The sequence below is a fragment of the Polistes fuscatus genome, unplaced genomic scaffold (assembly GCF_010416935.1).
Source record: "Polistes fuscatus isolate 324 unplaced genomic scaffold, CU_Pfus_HIC Scaffold18, whole genome shotgun sequence".
In the NCBI taxonomy this organism is placed as follows: Eukaryota; Metazoa; Arthropoda; class Insecta; order Hymenoptera; family Vespidae; genus Polistes; species Polistes fuscatus.
The window spans coordinates 3,739,900-3,766,792 of record NW_025113086.1 but is presented as its reverse complement, the minus strand read 5'-3'; the positions used below and the strand labels follow the sequence as shown (position 1 = coordinate 3,766,792).

The window sequence follows — 26,893 nt, the reverse complement described above, 5'->3', positions numbered from 1 at the left end:
ATTAGTTTGGACTGCGACTCGTTCGCGGACTAGAAGCAAATTGCTTTCCTTCTCTTTCTCTCTTCCTTTTTTTACTCTTTCAGGCCTGGCGTACCCTCGTCGAAAGCAAGAGAAAAAGAAAGCGTTGGAATTTTTTCCGCTTTGAAAAGTTTTCTATGCGATATCGAACGGCAGCTCGATTCGATGTCCGCGTATTATGAGATAAACAGTTTTGCATAAATATACACATTCATTTTATTGTCTGATAAATGAATACAGAAAGGTACATAAATAATAAGATGAAAGGTAGAGAAACTGGTATACTCGTTAAAAATAACATAAACGTTGAATCTTCCCGTGGATATAAAACATCTTAGCTGAAACATAATCAAGCATATAGGACTAATATCTTTATTGACGTGAAATTACAACGCACGTGTTCGCGATTACGCGAATCGAGGTTGTACTCGCATTTTTACATTTTCCTCATTTTCCTGTAGCGCGCTCGTGCATTTTTCTCGCCGATCGAACTCGATATCTTCATTGGTAGATTTTTCGAAATAGGAGAACTTTGGCTTCGCGTTACGAAGAATAGAAAAAGAGGTAGAAGAAGAGAGAAATCGAGTACGGTGGTTTCCAGTGACAAAGACCTCGGTCGATGCACGTGGTGTGCCTGCCTGCCACTCTTTTCCTCCTCTTTACCTCTCTATTCCTCTGGCTTACCAGTCGAGCTTCTCCTTCTACCAACTACTCTTGGAATACGCGTACATGCAACCTGCATACGTTCTTTCCACTTCTCTTTCTCGCGATCTTTCCTGTTATGGCCTGTTGTCCTCCGCCTCTTCCTCTCCTCTACTCTCATCTCTTCTCGTTCCAGCACTCTTACTTTATTCCTTAGTCTTGATCGATGGATTTTTTCTATTGCTTTTTTATGGGATTATAAATGATAGGATCGAAAAAAAAGAAGTTAGACTTTATTGACCACTTTATTGACCAGAGTACAAATGCTTAATATAACATCGATCACCGAACAACGAACGCGACGACTTTTTCACTTACCGTGATATTAAGCGAATTGATCGATAGTATAGTTTGGAAAGTAGGATGCCTACGTGACCCGAATTAATTCGATCGTTATATTATTCGATTCTCTTTCTCCCGGTTGTTTACGCCAACCGTAATTACTCTATGGGCGATATCGAATTATTTTTGAGCGCATAGAGGAGTTCTTTTTCTACAGAACCGAATCATCTCGCACAGCTAATAACCGACGTTTGCGTTTTACAAACGAATAATATTTACTTCCATTCTTTCGATGCGCGTTTATGCGAGCGAACTTCGAATTCGTATAAAACGAATTGAATTCCATTTAAATCTTGTTTTATTTGCTTAGGTATTAAGTACAAAAGCTTTGCATTCGTTTAACGGGTATTTCTACATCGACTCATTGAATTTTCATTCAACGTTCGTAATGACGTTGAAAGTTATAAAAGCATCGACGATGCGTGCCCTGATTATTCGGTTTAAAGTTGTTTACGCGATCATACATTTTCCAATATTCCGCTTAGTAATTCTGAAGAATAATCGCGCGAATGGTTTTATGATAAATAACCTAATAGATTATTTTTTTTCGGCTACTCTTGTCGGTGCGGAAACTTAACCGTTGACTATTCCTTACTTGTATTTTAGATCGGATCTCTCGTAGAAAAATGAACCGGGAGCTCGCGTCAAAGTGCTCGTGCATCGATTTGGCGATTGGTTGGTGGTGAAAGTGAACATTGAGTTGGGATTAGCGTAGAAAAAGGAACGGCATAGGTACTAGGATGATGCATCGATTCGTCTAGTTGCCAGGATCGTTTTACCTTGGGCGTTTCGCGTGTAACTTTGGAACACGGTCCAACGAATCTCGAATAACGAGATAACTATTGTCGGATTCTTGTTCTCTCAACTGAGCGGAGAAACGCTCGTTATTTGCTACAAGCATTTCTCTCTTTCTCTTATAACCCTCCCCCCCGACCCCCCGGCGTTTCTGTCGAATGCACCACCACCCTACATTCGCATTTCTTTTTATTGCTATTGTTACTATTATTATTGCTGTTATTATCATCGTCATTACTTGGTCGTTATTATTATTTTCAGAGACGGCTCGTTCGTCAAACTCTAAATTCATCGAATTAAATCCGTCATTCGTAAAACGCCTATCCGTTCCCACCAGACTGTAATTAATTATAATAATTGACCTGCACATCCGGACAATTTTTCCGCTTAACCACGTATTTTATTGTTTTATTCAAAATGCCCAACAAATCTTACCGATAACGGTAAAATATATGTGGGAATAGAAAAAACTTATTTTCCTTATAATGACTCTAGACAAACGGTTATAAATGCTGATTTACATTAAACTATCAATTAATTATATACCTTTTTTCTTATTATTTGCATAAGATTGAGAAGAGATCGGTTATTATTTAAACGGAACGAAGCTCAAAGGAAAAACATTTCATTAACAAATGTATGCGTACGTACTTTTGGTTATTCTCGAAGACAATTTTTTGATCTATTCCCAGGGGAAGCGATCGTTCCGTCTTTATCTCTTTCTTCTTCTTTCACACCACATAAAAAACCTCCAAGGTTTTCAGACAGCTTTGTGTTTTTTATGCAGCTCCTGTTTACTTACTATACAGAGGACACATGTATTCTCTCTCGCAAATAGCCAACGTCAACGTTTACATTTTTCCTTCTTTCCGCAGTGTAGAACGATATCGAGAAAGAAACGGAATAATCAGTGTTCGACCTTGTTACAGTCAACACTTTTCCATTCAATTCTTGTTTGTCAAAAGCGCAACCACGATTTTGATATAAACGGTGATATCGAATAATTTCGAAAGCATTCCAAATTTCCAAAACACTCTTTCTGCCGGGGAAAAGTTCCCTTATGAAGGGAACTTCATAGGACCCTTACACATCACCTCACATCACATCACATCACATCACATTTGTAATTTTTCTTCTTTTTCTTCTGTTCCCCTGTGAAATGTGTATGGAAAAAAATGACACAATAGATTTATTAACTGAAATTCGTTTTATTAACAATCGTCGTAAACTCGGTTCGATCGTGTACGACGTTATTCTGAAAGAACAATGGAACGTGCTAATACTAAGGTGGGATTTAAAACAAATTTTTCGCACAATAGCGACTCACGCGACCTCATTGATTTCTCTTCCTTGGAGCTGGTAGTATGATGAAAAACGAGGCAGCAGCGTATCGATTTGCTAAATTACCTTGTTAATTCTGCGTTACGCAGAAAGTTTCTTGCATTTCGGGCGAAGAAAGAGAACAAAAATCGTTTCATTAATCCACTAGGAGAGAGAAGTTTTCAAAGAGGGACTTGTCTTATACGGGAAACCGTATAATTTTGAAAATTTCCGCTCAGCGAAAGCCGCCCGTGTAGAATTACAGGGCCACTTCCGATACCTGAACGCTCTCTTTCTGTCTTTTTGTATTTATTACGGCTCGCAGGATCGAAAGGTTTCCTCGCCAGGTGCTAGATAGCAGCTGCGAGCTCTCATTTATTTTATATGTAAGTTGCAGAAGGGAACGACCAAACTCTCCACTCTCGGATCTACCTATCCCTGATATTTTATTTAATATTACATTTGTAGAGTTTCCCTTCTAAGAAATATAATGAATAATTCTTTTTTAATAAAATAATTCTAAATGTATCTCTGGATAGACTGAAAATCGATGACAATGTTTGTATATATATACATAATAAAAAAAGAAATCTATTAGAAGCTTCCGACACAGTGGTATAAGGTTAAAAGCAATCGTTAATTAAAATTATTGGCCGAGCTTTGAAATACGTAGAAACTTTTCTTATTCCACGACGTTTAGTCGGTCACTAGTTCTCGCGTACACATCTGAAAAACTTCCGATTACTTTTCATTATTTATAATTCTAACTAATAATGAATTCGTAAAAATGCATATGTTTGTTGGGAGATCGAACGATTAGATCGGCCAATCTAGGAATCCTAAAGTTTTTGCTTTGCATTCAAAAGGAGAACACTCGCGTGTTGAAGCCAGTAATTAAGATTTTAACGAGTCTAACCTTCGATGCTGCGACGTGTCACGAAACGTCTGCTGTTTTTTGCTATAGCGTGCGTTGCGTCGTTGCGACGGAGCGCAACAGGTCATGCGTGACTTTGCTCGAAGGAAAAACTATTAACGGATAAATATTTCTCGAACGTTTTATTTCATTTAGTTTCCGTCCGTTGTTTGCGCACCGAATATGCGGAGTGCAATAGAGTCCAATTTAAGGGGCACGTAACTCGTATAAGATGATCGAGAAAACTCGAGAACACGTCGTCGTTCTAGCCACCGGAGCAGCATCCTACTCAACCAATAAAATCGAGTCCGTGGTCAGGAGCGGTCCCTTTGAAGGTAGCTACTTCTCTCCTACTTCGTTGAAAACAAGCAGTTTAGTCCGAGCAGACGGCACCTTTCCTCTCATCTCGCGGTTCACCTCGAGCACCACTCGTCCTCTTCCATGTGTATTATACGTGAATTCTGCATCCGTGTTGGATAGTCTTTTCGGTGTAGGTTTCGTGTATGCACCTACGGATATATTACTACTCCTTCGTGCAACACAAGCAAGCCACACCCTTTCTGGAGTAGCTCGGCTCGCTTTTACCAGACGAAACTCTGGACTGGCATCGCGAGAGATAGTAACTCTCCTCTTTCTCTCGTGTAGAAGAGAGAGAGAGAGAGCAAGATGGATATATGGAGGACCATCGTGCGTTTCTCCTCTCGTTTCTCCTCTCGTTTCTCTCCTCGTTTTTCGTTTCGCGAGGGAAGCCTTGGAACGAAGAAACGAGAAAAGAGAAACCGACTCTTCTCTTTTTCTCGGTTAGTTCATCCTGAAGGAGCTTCGTTGTTGCCGACAGCGAAGCTTTGCTAAATTGCTAACGGCACGATGGTTCTCATTCAAAGAGCGAAGGCCAACTACGATTGGGATGCACCGGACGCATCTTTGTCGTTCATCAGGCTCGGCACGCGATGTTTTTCTCTCTTACCGTTCCCCTTCTCTCTTCATCTTTCCTTCGCAGTCGTTCGACAAACGATCTTGATGAATCTTTAAGTCATCGATCACGGGTGTCTTAAAGGATCAACGATCTCATTCTTAGATATCATTTATGTCCCGTACCTATATACCGTAAATTGATTTTTCTTCAGTTATAAAATATATCTATACGCGGAAACATATAAATATCATTTTATTATCGAATAAAATATTTCTATACATAAAAAGAATACATCGAAATCCATTGGCAATAATCTCTCTTCCAGTTTTCGGTTTTGAAGTCCGTCGTTGGAGGCTCGACGCGAACGCTCGTGCTGTGCTAGAGAGAGAGAGAAAGAGAAGGGAGAGGAGACCCATTGTCCGCCGTTGAATGAGCTCTTTGTCGCGAGGACACATGGTGTGCGTTGTCGATGACGTTGCTAGCGGCCACTGACGATGGCTGCTGCTGGCTCTGCTGCTTGCTGACCCGTTGGCGTGCTCGTTGGCGTGCTCGTTGTCGATGATACGATGCATCTCCTTTCTCCTCTCTCTCTCTCTCTCTCTCATATTCTCTCATACTCTCTCATACTCTCTCTAGCCTCCTCGAAGCTGCTCGTAGTCCTTCAGACCGCATCGAGGATGAATCTCGAGGAAGAAACTGTCTACCTTGGCGCGTGTAAGAGAGAGGGAGAGAGAGATAGAGAGAGACCGACTAAGGAGGACGTTAAACCAGCCTTAACAAGATATATAGTTGTGTGCAAGGAGGAGCAACAGCTGCCGAACATCGACTGCTCTAACCATTATGGCGGAAGATCGACGTTTAACAGAGAAGGAGAGAACTCGAGTGGGAGTACTCGAGCTTTACCGTTGCTACCGCGTCACCTGGTGCATCTATGCAATCTTACCGACATTGATTCATCTATTAATAATTACTATTGAGTTTGGACTAGATGGAAATAGACGGGGGCGAAGAAACTTTTTTTTTTTCGGAAAGAAACAAAAGTACTAGACTTGCGGTAGGTTAAATCTTTGCAATCGGGTCAACGTCGGCAATGTTCGATCGATGGGGGGCCTATCGGCGCGACTTGTCATTTTCCTCTCTTTTACGAGCTACCAACACCACGCCCTAAATTAGTACGGTGCAAGATTTCAACCTATTTTCGCTTGTACTCTCGATATAACTCGAGATAACAACGTTCCGGATATAACTCGATCGGCAAGCTCAAACACGGCCGCCTCTAAACGTCTTGTTCTGCCAACAGAGACATCGGTGCCATTATTATCTTTGCAATTCATTTTTTCTATTACTTTGAAATCAGTTTTGGCGATACGTTTCCATTTTTCTAAGTTTTCCAGGTCCTTGGAAAAATTCAGTTCGTAGCTAAGAGAAATTATTTTTTACCGGAGCCGGGGAAAATAAAAGGGAGGAGCCGGGGAAAAGTTTGAGATTAGTAGCTCTTCCGGAGGGTTTCTCTTAATTAGATACGTGAATGCGGACACGCTTTGGTACGGGGCTCTAGGAGTTGGTCTCTGGAAAATTAAAATTCCAACTAAAGTTTTGAAAAAGGGACACGTTCTCTCTCTCTATTTCTATTGTACGTAAGTTGAACGTCTTTTCGTTGGCGTCTCCGTTGAAAATTATCCAGAATATTGCTTCTCGCGTGCGCGTCAAATTAAAAACTGGCATAATAAACAAAAAAGATATCATATAGTTGTAAATTATCTTGTATTTTATTTTTGCGACCTACTCATGCTCGTCTTACACGAATTTGATGTCTAAAAGAATTATTCCGACGTTGAAACGTACTCGGTGATGAAAAGTGTGAGAGAGAGAGAGAGAGAAAGAACTAAGGGATTTTGGGATTTCGAAAGAAAAGGTTAGAAGGTTGGTACGAAACAGTCACCGGTTCGAACAATTTCGTACTTTACGACGAGCCCTGAATAGAACCTAATCCTCTTCGCGTTGCAAGTCCTCCGAGGATTTACCTGGCTGTTTTTTTTTTGTATTACTTCTCACTCAAAACTTTGACCTGAAATTGCTTTTCCCAACAGATATCTTTTATGCATAAAGTTAGGAATCATTGAACAGGCTTAAATTAGTCTCGAGTTTGTTCTTCCTCTATTAGATCATCGATACTGATCGTATCGTCTTCGCCGATTTCGTTGGTTTCGTTTCCATTGGCGTCCAGCATTGGTTCGTGTCTCATGAGTCGATATCGATTGTCCAGATGAATGGCTGGCTTCAGTTTTTTCGTGTGCCATAACTGCAAAAGGAAAAGAGACTTTTTAATCAAATGTAAACTCTCGAGTATTTTGACGGTAGACGTTAAGTATAAGCAAGCAAAGTTGCTGCTACTTCCAAGAGTGGAAAGAGTTTGAAAAAGTATCGATCGGTAAGCACCGAGATGACTTTCGTTATTGAAAACGTCTGAACGGTAGTACCAGTCCATCGAGAAAATCTTTGGGTAAGAAGCTTTCACCGAAGATTTAGGCGACTCCGTATGATATATCAAAATCTGTGTAAAATTCGAAAGATTTTGTTTGGTAAGCTAATAGTAGTAGTAGTAGTAGCAGCAGCAGCAGTAGCAACGGTGGGTAGGAGCTTCGATCAAGCGAAAGTTTCGCGAGTTGGAAGGATATTCTCCAAGTAGAACGGAACTCGAGATCGCGCATATATTCTCTCTCGCTTAGGGTGGAATTCAGGATTTTAATCGCGTCTCGACGAGCTCGGGGAAGCATAGACCACAGTGCTTGTTAAGTGCCTCTACGCGTTTCTCTCTCTCTCTCCCCCTCGCGTTAAACCGACGAGATTGTCAGCTCGCTCAGGGAATAATACGTCCTAGAATCGCTGACACGACGACAACGACGACGACAACGACGACGACAACGCGACCACGACGACGAGTAAACACGCTTTTCTATCGACGTTGCTCTGCTCATCGAGTCAGCCCCTTCGAAACGAGTGCAAAGCTCTGCAATTTTTTCTTCTCACCCCGACCAAACTCTTCATCTATATTGCTCGTGCAACTTACATTTTTGCGTTCCTATTTTCATTCTATTTCGTTAACAAATTTTATTTGTCGAGAAAAGACTTCGAGTTTTGTCGTTAAGGCGATTAACGGTGGCAGAAGCCATTGCTTTTTCCTTTTTTCTTTTTTTTTCTTTTTTGCCGTTCATCGAAAGCAGCTTAAAACGAAGCAACCTTTTCTTCCTATCCCTCTCGCTCCCTCTTTTTCCTGCGAGTCTTACTTCTGGAAAGAATTTTTTACGTTGGGTCGTCTGAAGAGCAAAGAGAGAGGGTACTCGACACGCGTTTTCCGTATTTACTCGCCTCTCTCTTTTACCCGTTTCGAAGGAAAGTTCGATACTCGGAAACGCACACGAGTGGGCTGAATCGTCGAGCTCGAATAGTAGCCTGCTGGTGGTCCTCGGTATACAGGGTGACCCATTTTAGTTTACTACCTGTTCGCGGAAGATGTTCGTTCGAATGAATCGGCGAATCGATCGATGCCGAGTAATTAATTTTGTTAGAGGAATTTTCTCGTCGTGACCTACGCGCAGAATCTCCGCGTTAGCATCTCTACGTACACATACTTACATGTACGTACCTCTTTGCTCTCTTTCGACGGACCTGTTGCACCTGTAATTTTTTATTTTCTCTTCTAGGCGACTATCTTTTTTTTCCCTCGCTTGCTTGCTCGCTCTCTTCGAAGAAGAATCAATTTCGTAAATTGCGAGTTTACTCGCGGAGCAGCAAAAAGTCGAAGAAAAAATATTCTCGAAAGACGAAATTTGTTGTAAAAAGATAGAGGAAAAAGCAAGAGGTGGGAGGGAGGGGGGGCAGGCTTTACGACTCAAGTGGTAGAAATCGAATTATCTCGTTAGAAGCCGCAAAGAGGACTCGCGAAGAAACCTCTGCAAAGTACTATCCTAAGCCAAATACCTGACCCGAATTCACGGGTCTTCTTCCATATCCGTCCATCCGACTGCTCTGCCATAGGGTTTCCAAAGAGCACGCGTTTCTAAATCGTCTCGACTCTCCTCGCATTTGTTTAACGAGCTCTTCGCTAATGATCATCGATTACCCAAGAAGAAGGCAGCCATGTTGAACTCCCTTCGTTGATTCTCCGAGCAAACGAGAGAGAGAAGAGAGTACATTTCTCGCGAGTCTAGAAATTATCCGCGCGTTTAGCCGCGATTGCGGCAACAAATTGGCCTAGATCGAATGAAAGAAAATTTGACGTAGGTACGCGTATCATAGTAACGAAGGGACGATACCGTTTCGATAGAAATTATCAACGATTATAAGGGACGGTAAGACATTAGTCGGATTGAAGAAGAATAACAGACGAGACGCTATATAGACTTCGTGCCCACTCGCGTACAGAGTATTGATCTTAGGGGGATGATTTTTAAGACTCGCTTCCAGACCACCAGCACAGATGGCATCACCTTACGCTTGCAATTTCCAGGGTTAGCGAATTCGTCCAAGATCGCGTCTGCACATTAGTCTTTATAAACTCTTCGATCAAATTCGTAGCTTGAATTTCATTGGCTTTGCCCACGAGCTACCCCGCAAGGATCGATAATAATTAATTGTCCATTTTAACGCTATTAAAATCCATTATACGTGTTTCTCTATGCTCTCATTTTGCGGAGACTGAAAGTTTGTATTAATTAGCTAATAATCGAGCATCCTCCGTCCATAAATAATCATTCCTTTTTGATCAGAATCGACAGGGACGTAGTTTTAAAGTTTCGTATAGTTTCCCCCTGGCCCTCCGGCTCGCTGTCTACCTGGAAACATTTACGTCGTGATAACTTCTTAAGGTTTCCCTCGAGAGGTAAGTTTCTCGAGACGACGACGACGACGACGACGGTGGTTCTCAACGGAACTCGAGGGACGCTCCCTGATATCGTTTAAGATGGCGACTCTGATGTAAATAAAAATTAGAATAATTTATGCAGGATAAATAACTGAGAGAAACGAATTAGCGTCGATAAAGGTAAAGAATACGAAACGGAAAAAGGTCCGAGGGGGAGGGAAGGCAGAGGCTCTCAATCGGAGGACTCCTCCACGACGAGGAAACGATTACGCGTCGCGGAGGAGAGCTCGGAGGTTATTGACCAGGCGAAGATAGGTTTGCCGAAGGGGTGGCGACGACGGTGGCGTAAGGAGGTGCCGCTGATGTGTTAGTGGGTGCGAAAGGGAGGTGTCACGGACGACGTTGGTGGCAGCAGGAGGCGTTCGCACGGAGGTAGGAATCTAAGTTTACCGACTGCTTCTACCTACGACGGAACGAGAAGGACATCTTCTATCCTCGAAGGTTCTTGCCAAAATTTATTCGTAGGAACGAGACGCGAATTGGTCACCGGGTGCTACTACCGTTAATACGCTAAATATTGCGCGCGAACGATTCCATTGCAGCTGGGATGTAAATAATTAAAAAGAAACCCATTATATTGTCCCCGGCTAATAGTTAGCGAGGAAAATCGAAGGAAGTAATAATTTACTCTCGTTTAAACGTTATGCTTTATTGATCGAGTCTTAGATTACAATTTATTATGTCTCCGGCGGGTCTATTTGACACCAGGTATAATATTCTCTCGCAAGCGGATTCGAGTGACTTCTCGATGGCACTTTATTCTCATATCTCTGTTCCCAACGAATGCATACGCGCGTGTATATTTGTGTCTGGATTAGACGAGTCATTCGGAAGAATTTTCTCGATTCGTTGGAAACGAGTATCGACCCGATGTGGCGGCATATAGTCCGATCTTTCTCCCTATCGTGCCTTTTTGCTATCTCTCTCTCCTTCCTTGCCTTCCTCCCCATCGTGTCTAGCCTCATCCCCCACTACTTTCTCGAAAACTGTGCGAGAGCTGCGTGTGCGCCCGCGCGCACCTTTTACGCCTATGGATTTCCTCCTACGTTATTCTCTCTCTCTTCCTACTACTACTATTATTACTAACCTCCCACCCTATTTCTTCTTAGATGATTGTCTCTTATCGTTACTACGAATTGCGGGAAAATTAATCAAACGACCTTGACGTGCTAAGAAAATGAAATTCGTTTGAAAATTTTACTCGCGAATCATATGAACCGTAGATAATAAAAAGTAGGGGGCAAAAAAAGTAACGAGAAAAGGTCCAAAGCGAGTCCACGTTGAACGGCGGATAGGCTATGCGCGCTCCGAGGGAAGGAGGGAAACTTTTCAAGCCAGGTCGTTTTATTTTCTCGTAGACTTTTTTTTTTTAACTTCATCCAGGTACGTTCTCTCATTAGAGAATTTGCGCGACATCGAAATTTCCACTCTCTTTGGACTTTTCCCCGTTTTTTCTTCAACCTCTACTCGAGATACTTGAGAGTAGACGGAACGTCTACCATGACGATCATTCGAGTATCCGAAGCTTGCGAGAACTTTGCGGGAAACAAATTCCAATCGAGTTTGAAGCTTCTCACAAAGCTCGAGTACTTTTCGAGTAGGATAGAGATCGTTAGAAAACCGTAGAAACGCGACAAAATGACGACGACGATGACGATGACGACGACGACGAGGAGGGAGAAAGAGGTAGAAACTGATAACGATGATGATGATGATGATTCTTCTAAACGCGTTGCTCTATCGGGAAAATCTTGTTTTTCTTGCCATGTTCAGTGTTCCGTTCGCGAGTTGCGTTAATTTCCCTCTTTCTCTTTTCTCCTGCTACTAACGTAATCAATTAGCTGTATTAGTAGGAAATCTCGATGTTTTCGAATAAAAGGGGAGAGTCTCTGTATTGTTGGTGATAAGTACGTAGTGAATAATTATCGAGCGTAGTACGAAGCACCTTTAAAAACTTCAAAAACGCTGTCATAGCATATAATTATCATATTAATATTATATTTATTCTATATCGCTTTAGTAGTTGAAAATAAATCTCTCACCGGTCCTAGAATATTCGTGGCTTTAAATTTTATGCAATTAGAATGGCGAGGCACTGTTACATATATTTGGTAGTTGCGGCAAACTTAACACATAACTCTGTCGCTTATTTTTTTACTCGATCATTGTACGTATTTATTATCTATTGATATGTATATACATATTATATAAAATTTATATATAGTTGTGTATATCGTTTAGATCTAGATGCATTAATTATTAATCGTCATTAGTATATCACCCATTGCTCTCTAACGCATAGCCACACGTATCAAATTAAAGTGCAAGAAATATGGCGGCGTATTTGTATCTTAGCGGATTTTGTGATTGTCTCTGTCGTGTTGAACTTACGTAAGCTTCTCTATGGTAGACTTATATTATATATTATTTCTGTTTCGTCGCAGCGATCTTAGAATGAGTTTATTGTGTTAGATATTTGCTGTGTATTTGAACGAACGTGTTCCTAACTTCGCGAGCGGAAAAGAAAAGAAAAGAAAAGAAAAGAAAGAAGTTTTCAAGACGTTTCCTGAATTTGCTCGATTGACGTCTGAGAAGGAGATTCTTTTTCGCAGACTTTCCCGACTACGTTTTGCCATCGAGAAAATGAAAAGAATGGAAAAAGTATGCGAGACTGGTGAAAAGTAAAATGTACATTAAAAAATAGAAAAGAAACAAAAAAAGAAATGGCGAGCCGCCGTCGGCCCTTTGATGAAAAGTCTTTTCAGCTGAGAACCGCTGTTGTCTCTTTTTTTTTTCAAGGATGCAGGTACGAAATCTGGTTGTCGGACCTGGTGAAGTGACTGTGGACCACCAGGTGCGGGCGCGAACGGTGGACCAACGGTGACCAAGACACGGTGTATTGTCTATTGTGAGTCTCCTCTAATTACCAGATCCTAACCGAGTCCAGGTAAAGAAACTACCACGAGGAGAGAGAGGGGGTGGGGGAGAGAGAGAGAGAGAGAGAATAGGTTCCTTATCTCGTAGCAAGGTTAACTGGAGCAGACCAACGAGTCGATAATAAAAAGTTCATTTCCGCGTGGGTGTGAGCGCAGAATGGCAGGACGAAAAATCTCGGAAACTGGCTCAACCAGATATACTTTCTACGTTTTCTAAGAACCTGCACAATAAGTGTTCGACTCTATCGCGAATAGTTATGCACGCGATGAAATTTAGGTTAGATCGTCTTTTACACGAGCTCTAATTAAAGCACCACCATAATATCGTTCGTCGGTCTTAATTCAACCGGATTGAAAGGAGGAAAAAAACGTTTGCCGCTGATCGCCCGATACACAACAATCGAATCGATGGGTGTGGTCAGGATTTCTGCCTCTCTCGCCAAGATTCCCTTCGCGCATTCTATCGCTCTCTCTCCTTTTTTCCTTCGTTCGTCGCCCTTTTCTTCTCTCTCTCTCTCTCTCTCTCTCTCTCTTTCTGTCACCTCTTTTTCTGTTTTTAGCTTGTTCTTGCACACCGACCAACCTTTCTCTTCCTTCGCCATCCCAGTATTCCTATTTCTCTCTCTTTCTCGTTGCACATTTTGACTCTCTTTTTCTTTCTCTCTCTCTCTCTTTCTCTCTCTCTCTTTCGTTATGTATAATACATGGAAGTAGGGTAATCGTTAGAAAAGCATCACTAACATACATAATCATGTAAAAACGTAACGTTGAAAAAGAAACTGAAAGAAAATTGACTCCTCCTACGACTTAGATCTTTCCTAGATCCTCTCGCAAATGGTGTATGTAGGTAAACACCTATTACGTGGTTACTTTATCACGTTTATTAGGTAGAGTGTGGTAAAGGTGCGCGGGTGTAGGATGGTGTAGTCGGTAAGTAGGATCACAGGTCCCCACGTTATCGATGCCAGTTTCCAAACGGGTTTTCTCTCGTAATCTCGAAACGGGTTTGCGTTGTCTCCGCGTAATGCCACGTAGAAAAGGCAAACGCAGGATATCTTCCTTTTCGATGGATACTCGTTCATTTGTAGTAGTCGTAATGGAAAGCGTATGGTACGGTAAACGCGATGACAAATTGCTTAGCCTCATCCGAAATGATCGTCCAACGTGGAATCGCTCGAACGAATTCTATTTCTTGTTTTTTTTTTATTTGTCGTTCATTTTATTTTCTTCTATTTTGATATTATTTTTCTATCGGTTATTACGTGGTCGTAAAAGCGCAGAACGAGTTCGCGTTTTATTCGACGTTCGTTTCTCTCTCGGCTTAACTTTTTCTCCTAGTTCTCTTTTTTTACTGTTTTACTTTTTTAGTCTCGTCCGTCCACTCCTTCGTTTCCTTGTTTTTATTTTTCCCATAGTCACGCTATTCTCCCGCAATCTCTCTTTCTCCGTTTTTTTCGCGAAAATCTATTGGATCGTAACCACGAAATTACTCTCTCGCGCTCGCCCGAAATCGAGCGTTTCTTCTATTCCTTTTTTCGTTCTACTGCGCGTTCTAACGGTCTTCCAAAGAAATAAGATATATAAATCAATTTAGCTCGTCAAACCCATTGGTTTAATAGCAACAGTTCTCGTTTAGCCTATAAACAATCTCCTCTCCCAACGTGCGTGTTAGCTTAGAACGATTAGAAACATTAATGAACGTTAAATGTATCGCGTGAGAATTCATTGACGAATTTAGCTAACGAAATATTTCCGATTGCGTTTGATCGGCCATTGATTTCGTAACGTTGAGTAACAACGAGCAAAGAGACTCGTACACTTTGTCGTAGACGTAGTAGAAAATCCGTTCTAATTGTAAGCTTTCACCGACCACTGTCCTTCATAGTAAATCCCATAGGTCTCTGTAGAGGTTCAGTTGGATCGAGGAAAGTTCGTTGACTATGCAGCGCGCGTCTTATACCATGGTTGGTGTCACTTACCCTTTGAGTAATTCCCTCCCGTTTTGGATATTTTGATTTAGCAACTAGTCCGTAGTGTTCTTTTGGGCAAATTCCAATATTAACGAAGCATCGATAACATCAAATATATTTCCCATTGTTTAACCGATTAACTATGTATATCACGTTGTGTCGATTGGTTGAGAGCATCGTAAAAAAGAGCATGGGTATTATACATAAGTACGTACATATAGAAATCTAAATATCTATATACATAAATCTAGAGATATATATATATATATATAAATATATTGTTTAAAGTAACTTGGTTGATGTGTTGCACATTCTCTATCATCGTCATAAAGAAACAAGCACCATCCGCAAGTACTCTGCTTCCGTAGGAAAGAAAAGAAGTAAAATCGATCCAGTTTGGTCGTCGTCGTCGTCGTCGTCGTCGTCGATGGCGTGGTGTATAGTAGCAAGAACGGAGCCATGTTGGATTTCAAGATGGCGCAGGACCAGAGTGCACGAGGCCTCGCGAAAGCTTATTTATTAAGGGTGTCGACGGAGAAGCTCGACAAAGGGAAAGGTGACGCGCGAGCGCGTACCTTTGGGAGAAGACAAAAGAAGCTCCTCGTTTCTCTCCGTTGCGTACAAAGGCCAAGAGCAAAGAGTCTCTCTCGCTTTTGTCACGGAGAAGAGAGCGAGGAAAGAAAAGAAAAGAGGGTCCCGAAGGATCTCGCATCGATCGACGCGATAAGAGGCGAACGAGGTGTTCTCCAGATCGGCGGGGAGATGGGAGCGATTGAGCAGAAGGAGGACCTAGACAGAGTTCAAATCCAAAGAGGCCGATCCGTTGATCAAAACTAATCCCTTTTTTTCAAGCTTTCCCTCTTTTCTCTCTTCTCTCTTATTATAGTACCCTCACTCGTGCGATAATGAAATCGTCGTCCGAGAGAAAGAGAAAGGTTCACGTGCCCGCGGGGTGGGAAAGCGAAAAGAGAAGAAAGAGAAGAGAAGAGGAGGAGGCCGGTGATGGTGACGAACTCTTGTACGACACTGATTTAGCGGTAGGTCAGTAAATTGGTTGAAAACTGTCGAACACGACACAGACCGTACTACTACTATACCTCTAACTTACTCGTTCGTTTTGATTTCCTTTTCCGTTCCGTTCACTTTTTGTACCTTTTTTATTTCTTTTCTCATTTGCGTTTCCTTGCTGGTTTTCTCTACTTTTTCTTTTCTGCAAGATCTCACTGTTGTGTTGCATATACTTTTCAATCGAAGTAGCCAACCCGAAATTAGACTTTTTCCACGATCGATATTCTTTGACCGTCGATCGGAGATGTTCGATATTCTCTCTCGCTCTCTTTCTTTAACGAATACGAGTGGTTAAGATGTCGAACACTCCTTCGAAATATCGTAAGTAGCATTCGTTGCTCGTTTTATAATCCGAGTGATTTTCTTTGTGTTTTTAATTTGTATATGTCGTGTCGTTGAGTTTACAAGTTTCCATTGTAGATAGTTACTAGGATAGGATGTCTACGAGTAAATAATTTGTATCGTCTTCGATTATTAGATAGGAAAGATTAAACCATTAGCTCGAAATTTAATGCCTTGTTTATCCAACTTTTTCTCGATTTTCTTTCCTTTCAAGTAGATAGAAACGCCAGGACACTTGCGTCCACGATTCTTTACGGTATACGAATTTTGACAAAGCTTCAAAGTATGGAATAAAAGCCAAATATTCAAACTATGCTACGTATTTCTAAATTTTTAGTGGAACTACTTGGCGAGACAAAAATAAACAAACGATAACGTTATGATATTAGAATTTTCTTTGGAAAAAAGAAAAACTATGCAAGCGCAAACGTTATCTGCATTACCATGCGAAATTCTGCAGGGAGACGGATTCGATCGATGTTACAGAGAACGCAAGCTGCTGATAATACAGAAATCTACCGTTGGCACGAATGCTAGCTATCTTTTCTGTAATTGCTACGCAAAGTTTTTCAACGAATCTTAACCAAACGATCTTTTGTTTATTTTCCAAAGAATTTCAGCTTTTTTTATAAAAAAAGAAAAAAAAACAACTAAACGATCGATAAGAGTTTTTTGCTATTACGGAATTGTAGTTTGCGAATGGTATATCTGTTTGGCCTCTTACCCTCGATAATAATTATGCGATTTCATAGAAAACCTCGTTGATTAATATGATTTTTATTTAGATAGAAAAAGGAAAAGAAAGTTCGCGTTTATAGCATAAAATTATCGTATCCAAATACTGCAACGTGACTATATTTCCTTTGAAGAGAACACGAGCAATAGTTACGTAAATCTGAAAGCGTGTTCCCATCTCGTTGCAACGAGTAGTAGTAGTAGCATGTTGCGTATACCAGTTCTCGTCTAACGTTCATCGATTTTTACCCTGCTCTTCGCGTGCAAACTTTTCCAGCCCATAATTCGATGGTCTTTTCGCGAAGATATGTATTACGAAGGCTCGATTGGTAATTCTCAACGAACGAAACCTATGTTAATCCGTTTTTTTTTACTTCCTATGATTGAATAATAATTCAACGATTTATCGAAAATACCATTTCTATGTATAAAATGAAGAAGAAAAAGGAGAGAGAAATGACTCTCATTCTTCGTCCTTGCTAAAGGATGCTAAGAAAAAGAACAAGTCGAAGATTGTCGAGATTAATCGATGAAATTGAGAAGATCCTCGAAGGGGAAAAGAAATATCAGAAAGGTCTTCGCCTTTAATCAAGGCTCTCTTCGCTCGTAGACTTTTTTTCATGTTCTTGCTAATGAAAATAGGAGGGAAAGAGAAGAAAATGTTGGATCGGTTGATGAGACGTGCAAAAGGAAAGGACAGTCATTCGCATGAACTGTTCTTCCCGAGCTGGGCGTGACCAGCGTGCACTCCGCGCGTATAAGACACATTGTTGGGTGGTGTTGGTATCGATGCTGGCAATGCTTCTAGCAGCAATGCTTCTAGCGGTCGTTGCGGATTTAGGAGGGTTACTGCATTGGGGTATGGTGTTTCCCGTTGGCCATCTGTCGAGAGTGCCCCCCGTGGATTAATTGGAGCCCTGCGTATTGATCCAATAACGTAGAGGTACTGGATACACGAGCCACCAACAGGGTAGGAGGGCGGGAGGGAGGGAGCTAACGCGAGTCGTCAGCCTACGAGGAGGGTAGTAGAGGGCTTCGAAGAGAGAAAAAGGGAGCGAGAGAAAGCTACGGATATTTCTGGGATATATGAAATATGGAAGGAATAAGGAAACCTATTAGCTAATAGACAAATCGTTAGTCATCGTTAAACATCCCGTTTGCGTCGACATTTCAACGGATTTGAAAATCCCTAATGGTTCATTCTTCGAATACTTTTGAGATGTTGGTATTTCGATTGAATTTAACGTGACTGAATATAAAAAGCAGGAAGCAGAAAAGGGAGATGTTTACTCGTTCGAAAGACCACTCGCAGTTCTTTCCGAATCTTCTTTCGCTCGGCGTGCGTTTAATTTCTTAAAAGGATTCAGGACGCGTAACTTGCTAGAAAAAGGGAAAAGGGGGAGGGTTGGGAGACTTAAAAAGCGACTACCCTCGAAGACTTTAAAGCAACCCCTCTAGTCATTACCATCTTGTTTCGCCTCAGCCATGCCAACGTACGTCGTTGTTCCACCGCGTTAATTGTCAGTCTTAATTAAAACTAATATCGTCCAAATTAAAACAAATTGAGAACGCAACGCCGGCAGTAGTCTTCCGCGCGTAATCTCGGAATTTTGCTCGTTGAAGTTTCGCGCTCCCTCTCGTGCGAGAGAGAGTACGAAAAAATTGGGGGAGAAAAATTAAAGGCAAAGAAAAAGAGAAATAAAGTTCGCGCGTTGAACAAAAATTATTTCTCGTTCGGAAATGAAGCATACATAACTGAATGTTCGTATTGTTTTATTTCCTTGAAATTGGATTTATTATTCATCGACTCTCTCTCTCTCTCTCTCCAGGTTTTGTTCGGCGCACAACGTGATCGCTTGAATTTATACAGTTTCTATTGGATTTTAAAGTTCTATCGAGTTTTGTTCTTTTTTTTTATCGATCGTATTCTTCTTACGCGCGCACACAACGCGACTCGACAAGTATTACACGACCAATGTTTAATAATACATATTACATATGGATATTTAATATGCAGGTATTCTTTGAATCTCAAATCGGAGCTCCACTCGATATATATATATATAAATATCTAAATACTACGTGTGCATATCTAATTACACATAAGGTAATGGTGCTTATATCAACGTTTATACAGTTAACGTGTACGTGTGAACATAGCTTGATTACAGCTGCCACTGCGACGTGCAACGCATGCAAACTGCTGCCGCCGCAAATACATAGATTATATCGATCCGGGGCTTTTCACTCCGTCGGAAAAACTCGTCGGCAACTTTGCGTGTCGCGTCAGAGTTTGTTATGTTGCGATGCTACAAAATTTTCTTTAGTTTTTCTTTTTTTTTCTCCCCGGTCGAGAGAAATCTTTAGCCGACCAAACTAGTTTCTACGACGACTATATTTGCATGATCGAAATAAAAGAAAAGTAAAGAAAAGAAAAATAAAGCTAAGAAATTGACGACGCGATTTATTCGGATGGAAGTGTGTTAATAATAGAGAATTGACCAAAGTATTATCTAAAATCTATAGTAATGCGCCTACACAACAACGACATCTGCATGTGGCAGCATGTACTCTACGATCTACAACATCTATGGGGTTCTCTGTCTAAGGTCTCTCACGCGAATTAATATGGCGGACCTTTCTCTTTTTTTAATATACATTTTTCAGAACGAGAGTTCGAGCAGCATTCTCATCGGTCGACTTGTTTCCATGCGTGGTCGTTGGGTTGTCCCTTTTCGTCCATCTTGTATTACTTTGTTCTTTTCTTCCCCTTCTCGTTTTCGGCATCCTCCGGATAAATAAAAGGTAACAGCTAGCTTTCCTCTTGGTATTCCTCTTCTCCCTCTTCTTCCCTCTATCCCTTTTCTTATCGATGGAAGATTCGCCACCTAGCGTCCATGCCCTGAAGTAAAGTACAGAGAGAGGGCGAGCCGACAACGCGTTCCCATCCAACCCCAATCGCGACTTCTCTGCTCCACCCCATATCATTCGAAGCACCACAGAAAAAGCACCACTATCACAGTCATCACGGTTAACAACTTGTCTCCGTCACGATCATCGTAGTAGACGCCACCAACACGGTTATCCTCGACACTTTTCACAAATCTTTCGAGCGAAGAATGGCCCTCTCTTCTCTTTCTCTCTCTCCATCTTCATTCCGTATCATCATTTCTATCAGATTTTTCGCGAGCAACCTTGATGTTAACATTTGCATCGATCTCGTTCGAGACTACCGCCACCCCTTTTTATGGAGTCACTCTAATTTGTTATACCAAACTACGCTTGGATACAAAATCGATTCTTTAGGATCTGCTTCAAATAAGACATTAGGTTTTTCTTTTACGAGCAAATGATTGATACAAAAAAAAAGTTTAGTTACATGTCCAGTCTCGTGGAACGTTCAAAGGAAGAGATTCGAGACTACCAATTATATAGACTTTGAATTACCTATAATTACTTAGAGGATTCTTCAAACTCTATATTTTGTTCATTCTCACGAGAAACAAAGTTTCGAATCATCGTATATAATAGGATATTATTTCTTAGCCAACTCGGGAAAAATGTATGAGAATTTGGTGAGAAATTGTGATATCGTTTTCGCGTTCAACACCGGCCATCTTGGCAATGGCAAGCAGAGAATGCTGCGAAAACGAAACGTATCTTGTCCTAAATACATCTCTCGATCACTTGGACTTTTGGAGACGCGAGACAACTCGGGAGAGTAAAGAATCGTTTTCGATCGAACGTCGTCCCGACGATTACGAGATTAAAGAGTACGAGGAACAAGCCGCGCCTTCCAGGAGGAGCTGCCTTATCGACCGGAAACACCACATCGCTCGTAGCATCTACATTGGCGATAATAGAAGAGACACCTCCGCGTTCACCTCGTGGCCATCTTTCTTCCTAAAAGTCTCGACTCTAAGATGACGATGGGCCACGAATGTTTCTATACCCATCTATCCGTTAAATATGTACATATATGATAAAACATAATGGCTGCTCGATCAAACAAAGTTTGTCACGAAGCACCGAGCAAGATAATACGACACACTGCCGTGTTTTATTGGTCCAACGAAGAATAAGAAGAAGAAGAAGAAGTAGAAGAAGAAGAAGAAGAAAAGTAATCAACGCGGAAGAAGAAATTGTAAGAGGTATAGGAATAGAGAGGTTCAGCCATCGCGCGCCAGTGTTTTTTCCTGAAAAAAGTCCTTGGCGTCGAGGATCGGCGGCGGTCGTCGTGGCGTTGAATGGACCACGAGACGAGGACAATGTCCCATCACACCAGTAACTTTTTGAAGGCGTACTGCTGTGACAGGACAATATCCCCGGCACTGGTCCACATGTGTCCTGCGGGTCCTCTTCCTCGTCCGATGATCGTGGCACTGAACAGTCCCGATATCTTTCTCAAACACAGGAGGAGAGTCTCTTAAAAGAAAATCCCAATACTTTTGCTACATTTTGTTAGATTCTGGGTGGATCGATTTCTCGAACGCGACGCGCCAACTCGCGTCTAGGTTACGTGTTTGTTCTTACGTCGATCAAAAAGGTTATGAACGGCGGCAACGACGACACGACGGCGCCGACGACGTCGGTAAAGATTCGGTGTAAAGGTAAAGGTAAAGGCAAGGCGAAGGCGAAGAGAATTTTCGACGACAAGGTTTGTTCTCGTTCGCGTTCGACCGAATGTTCCTTCCGCGATTGGTGGTACGCGTATCGCTCGGCCGAGCGTCCCGACGGCACTGCGTCTCTCGATGGCGGTGCCGTCTCCGCACCCTGTCCCTCCCCCACCCAAAGCGGGAGAGAGACGATCGGCTACCTTGGAGCCCCACCAGAGCAGGACTCACCCTCAAAAGCACCGACTCCTCTCTCGGCGAAGGTAGTCGCGTCTGCGTGGCTCGTGGTTTCTCCTCGCGCTTGCGCGCACACTCGAGTGCGCGCACGCAACCCCGTAGAAGAGAGAAAAGAGGGTAGCCGAACGACTCGATGTTACCGCGAGGCCACTGCTGTTTACCGGCCATTGGAGTATTCGCCGATACACTGAAAATATTTTTCATATATATTACACTGAAAGTACTTCGTTCGTACTTTCTTCGTTTCTTTGCTTCTTCTTCCGCTGCTCGACTTAACTTCCCTTCCCTTCCCATTCGATGTCTCGCTCTTCCCTCTTCTTCCTTTTTTCTTCAACGCGCTTGGCGGTGGTCGGTATGGCGAACCAAGCGAACGGGGTCATGGCTAGAAAAAGGGTTCCGTTCTACCGCAAGTTTGACGATGCGTCCGTCCGTCGTCCCGATCAATTTTGGATTTGCGACAAACTCCAAATCCAATTCTATATTCTCCTGTCTTACCGATGGCAGTGTAAGGTGCTGCTAGGGGATCGAAGAATATAGGAGGATGAAATAAACCCTGATATCTCTATCCTACATCCATCGTGCGAAAATTTTCCTTCCTCCGATGTGTGCGTGTGTGTGTGAGTTAGGGCTAAGAGAGATCCCCCTCCATCCCGATCGATTTCTTCCACGAGCCAGGGAAAGACAAAGTAGGAAATTCTCTCGGTTGGAGAAAGAAATTTGAGAAGGAGATCTAACGACGAAAAGAAAGAAGATGAAGAATAGAAGAAAGAATGTTCGCAGGGGTGGATCAGGCCGCACGCGGTACTACGGTAAGGTGCGGTGTGCGGCGCGGAACGCGACGACCCCCGGAAGAGTCGGCTGGAGAGGGAAAGAACGGCGGAGGGGCGTATTGATCCACCAGCTGCGCGTTCTCTCAGCCCCTCCGCCTCCACCGTCAGCACCCCCACTAGCAGCACCTTCTCTTTCTCCGTTCGTACATCGAAACACGTTCGCTCGTTTCTCTTCGACCCTCTCCCAGCAGGCAGGCAGGCAGGCACTCTACTTGCCTCGGGACCTTCTCTTCGCGATCGTGCATCCCCTTTCTCGTCTCGCAAGCTCGACGGCGCACCCCACCCGGCGTGCACCCTCTTTCTCTCTCCGACTGTGCCCGCGAACCTGCACGATATATCCAAAGCGAACTCTTTCTCTTATACTTTTATTCTATTTCCTAGCTTTATCCATTTTATTCTATCGTTCCTGATGTTTTCTTCTATTTTCTTTTATTTTTTCCGCATCCCCGTGAATCCGCTTTTCTTTTCATTTTTTTCCTCTTGCGTCAGGGTCGCTCCTTATTCGCAAAATTTCAGGATAATGCTGTTCGCGTGATCGTCCAAGGAAGCCCTTCCTTCTCTTCCCGAGGATCGATATGTCACGAAGGAAAAGATGAAGAATTAGTCGATCAGATTTCTGTCCCATGTGGCGATGGGAACGTAGAATTGTATCATTTGTACAATTTCAGCTAGACGTTCGAACAAACTTTCGAATTATTCGCCATTTCCTTTGGACGTTCGCGAAAAAAACTCTCACCGACATTTGGAATCGTGTTAGCCGATCGATATAACGACGGCTGGTAATGATCGATTATGTTGGAAGCCAACCAAATCGATTCTGGATGGTATATAATCAAAAACTAATAGGCAGGAAATAAATTTTCTTTATTCGTACTTTGAGTAGATAACAAAAGACAGACCTTGAGAATGCGGGGGTTTCGCAAGTCGAAAAATCTTGGTTCCGAGGGTATTTCGAATCGATGATAATCCCCGAGTCTAAAATGCAAATAAACTAAAGGTGATTTAAATCGTCCAAGTGATCATTCCAAAAAAAGACGTTTTTAACGAAAGACTCACGTTACATCGATTGTAGTCACAAACATCCTGTGGTAGCACATGAAAGAGATGGCAATCAATACCGTTGCATTAATTGCAAACAGTGGTATGAGCTGAAACATACAACACGATACGCTTAAAGAAACATAATTTTAGCGCGATTAGTAGTAAATCTAGATGTTAGCGTATAGTTCCCGTATTCGTATCAAAGTTATTTAGTTGAAATAAAAGGGATACGAGCGTGTCCCTGGCTCGAGGATTCGGGCGCACACTAACGAATCCGTGGAATTTCTGTTTCAGCGCCGGCATGGAGGCAGCGAACGGTGCTATCGAGCACGATTTTCACAATGCTTTGGTACCGATAAACGGGAGCCATTCTGGCAGCTCTGGTAGAAGTACGCCAAACGGAGGTGATCCAGCGCCAGGGAAACTCTTTGTCGGTGGTCTGTCGTGGCAAACCAGTAGCGAAAAACTCAGGGAATATTTTGGCATATTTGGGACCGTTACCGATGTACTCATCATGAAAGATCCCGTTACACAGGTCGGTTTATCAACATGACTCTCTCGAGGAATTAGAAGGAGCGATCGCGCTTTATACGCGAGGCTGTTTGCATCTCGTTAGAATTCATTTTGCGAGAAAAAAAGAAACTTATTTTCATTGGTAAACACGAAAGACGAAAATTTTTCAATACGAGTAGCAACAGCAGCAGCTTCGCGTATTTGCTCCCGAATCGACCAATTTTTCGTCTCTTTCTCGATAGGTCAAATCGTACATTAAATCAGTTCTTTCCTTGTACCTTCCAAGTATCTAATTTCTATATATATGTACAAGGCGCGCGACAAGCTCGTTTTCAAGGAGATTCGATGCACCAGTTTCTATTCCTTTCACTTTTGCACGAGACTTTATACAGTAGAAAGTAGAAAGAGAGTTGTACTAATCGATGTAACTAATAGCTGAGAGAGTATAAAGGAAGTAGAACGTAATAGTACAATGTATATTGACCGTAAAAAGTGACAAAGGGCAGAAATATATATATATATATATACATACATACATATATATATATATTTATCGAAAGTTTGCTATACACGTAATTGGGAGAAGACGTTTCGCGTAGGGGATTCGAGATTACTCACGAGCCGTAATTGATATTTTCAAATTTTATTCTCCTTGTCTTATATTTAACCCTAGAATGTTTGTCTTTAAATTAGCTTGGAAAGCCTTGCATGTAAATGGTAGTTTGGTAGCATTAGCTAATTGTAAATAACAACATTTATATATAAATTTTCTATATATATATATTTATTTGTAATACGACTACTTTTTCGATGCAGTTAGAATCAGGAGGCACACATATGCATATATAGGGGTATGTGTGCATCGTACATTTCGGCGATTGGAAATCGTTCGGGGAAAAAGAGGAGACCGTGTTCTCGAGTTTCCGCGCGATACGCAATATTATTGGCCAGGTGTTGTCGAGCGGCGTGTTTGAATTTAGGGGCAAGTTAAAAATAAAAAATAAAAAAAACGGAAAGAGACAAAAAAGCAAAAGTATCAGGAGTTAAGAGAAAAGAGCAAAGCATAAAATAAGTTGAAAGAGCAAAAGAATGAGAGTCCCAAAAAAGGTAGAGAAAGCGGACAGTCGTGCATCGTGGCCGTTCTGGCTTTATCGGTTACAGCGTAGTCGTGGGTTCGGCTTCATCACGTTCGCCGAGCCCGGCAGCGTCGACAAGGTGCTGCAGCGTCCGGTCCACACCCTCGACGGGAAGAAGATCGACCCGAAGCACGCGACGCCGAAGAACCGCGCGAAGCAGGCCAATCGGACGAAGAAGATCTTCGTCGGCGGGGTCAGTCAGGAGACGAGTAGCGAGGAGGTCAAGGCCTACTTCAACCAGTTCGGCAAGGTCGAGGAGACGGTGATGCTGATGGACCAGCAGACGAAGCGGCACCGGGGCTTCGGGTTCGTCACGTTCGAGAACGAGGACGTCGTGGATCGCGTCTGCGAGATCCACTTCCACACGATAAAGAACAAGAAGGTCGAGTGCAAGAAGGCTCAGCCGAAGGAGGCGGTGCAGCCGGGCGCCCTGGCCCTCGGTAAGAGAGTGGTCCTGGGCGCGCTGGGCGTCAGGTTGGCGCCCCAGCCGCCGCTCCCCGTGACCGCGGCGGCCTCGCAGCTGGTGGCCGCCCAGGCGCAGGCCCAGGTTCAGGCAGCGGCAGCGGCCGCGGCCGCGGCCGCCCAAGTGCAGAACGCGGTGGCCGGCTACGGCAAGCTCTTCGCCAGCGGCTACCCCGCGTTGTCCGCGTACCGGTACGCGCCCTACCCGATTCCGGCCGCGGCGGTCGCCGCCGCGGCGGCCGCCCAGGCGCAGGCCCCGGCTCCGGCCCCGCCTGCGGCCGCGGCCGCGGCGGCCGCTGCAGCCCCTGCGGCCCCTGCCAACCCCTACCAAGGCTACTCGCTCACCAACGTCGACATGTCCAGCTTCCAAGGCGTCGACTGGAGCTCCATGTACGGCATGGGCATGTACGTCTAAGCTCTCCCCCGACCCCTCCACCCTTCCATTTCCTTCAAGCGTCGTTTCTACTCGCTTCTACCGACTTCTATTCTCTACCCTTGAGTCCCTACTTCCCCCGCCCCGCCCCGCCTCTCGATCATCATCAACCTGTCCTGAAATCGGACGAGAAATTTACAAGTGCCTGCTGCTACTTATCTCTCTGGAGTCTACGACGTCGACAAGAATAATATCGGGGGCGCAACCATCGTCGCGACGATCCCTTGGTAGAAGCGCGAACGCACGCACCATGAAATAGATCAAAAGTTCAAACCGATAAAGACTGGAATACGGGTATGTACCGCAGGAGGATGACTGATCTCGTCGATTAGAGAGATATTCGGATTAGAGCGCAAGTAGCTGCGAACGAGAGTCGCGACATGTTCAAATGTTATCTCTAGTTAAGGACGAGCTCGTCGAGAGAACAAACAAACAAACAAAAAAAAAACAAATTATCGAGGAAAGAAACACGCGATGCTTCCAAACGAATTCCAAGTTATTTCTTTTATTTTTCAATTATCTCGATTCGAAGCTAGCCATATTAGGTAGATCGTATCGTTATTTTTGTCGTTGCGGTTTGGTGCTCTTCTACCGCTACCCGAGATCGTAATTATCGATTAATTATCAATTAAAAAATTCGCGTCACC

The 26,893-nt window shown here is 43.0% G+C and overlaps 1 protein-coding gene and 3 long non-coding RNA genes across 20 annotated transcripts in view; 2 read left to right on the top strand and 2 right to left on the bottom strand.

Annotated features, from left to right (window-relative positions):
• LOC122515420 (RNA-binding protein Musashi homolog 2) overlaps positions 1 to 26,312 on the top strand; it is a 51,402-nt gene extending 25,090 nt beyond the window's left edge. For 6 of the 17 annotated variants that reach the window (XM_043632769.1, XM_043632778.1, XM_043632767.1 and 3 more), the window contains 2 exons: positions 23,997 to 24,237; positions 25,377 to 26,312. In XM_043632769.1, the coding sequence (XP_043488704.1) occupies positions 23,997 to 24,237; positions 25,377 to 26,228 (1,093 nt within the window). In that variant the 3' untranslated portion in view covers positions 26,229 to 26,312. Of the gene's footprint in view, positions 1 to 8,509; positions 10,303 to 12,729; positions 12,878 to 15,204; positions 15,878 to 23,613; positions 23,803 to 23,996; positions 24,238 to 25,376 lie in introns of those variants that run through there. The other 11 variants (XM_043632773.1, XM_043632779.1, XM_043632780.1 and 8 more) reach the window with 8 other exon arrangements.
• On the bottom strand, positions 950 to 20,600 carry LOC122515425. Its single transcript, XR_006303260.1, has 2 exons — positions 19,619 to 20,600; positions 950 to 7,308 (listed from the first exon to the last, which is right to left on the bottom strand). It is a non-coding gene; the product is annotated as an uncharacterized LOC122515425 (long non-coding RNA).
• LOC122515427 lies at positions 7,302 to 12,580 on the top strand. The gene is made up of 2 exons (XR_006303262.1): positions 7,302 to 7,509; positions 12,403 to 12,580. It is a non-coding gene; the product is annotated as an uncharacterized LOC122515427 (long non-coding RNA).
• LOC122515426 lies at positions 23,507 to 23,984 on the bottom strand. The gene is made up of 2 exons (XR_006303261.1): positions 23,718 to 23,984; positions 23,507 to 23,636 (listed from the first exon to the last, which is right to left on the bottom strand). It is a non-coding gene; the product is annotated as an uncharacterized LOC122515426 (long non-coding RNA).
• Positions 26,313 to 26,893: the final 581 nt, after the last annotated feature.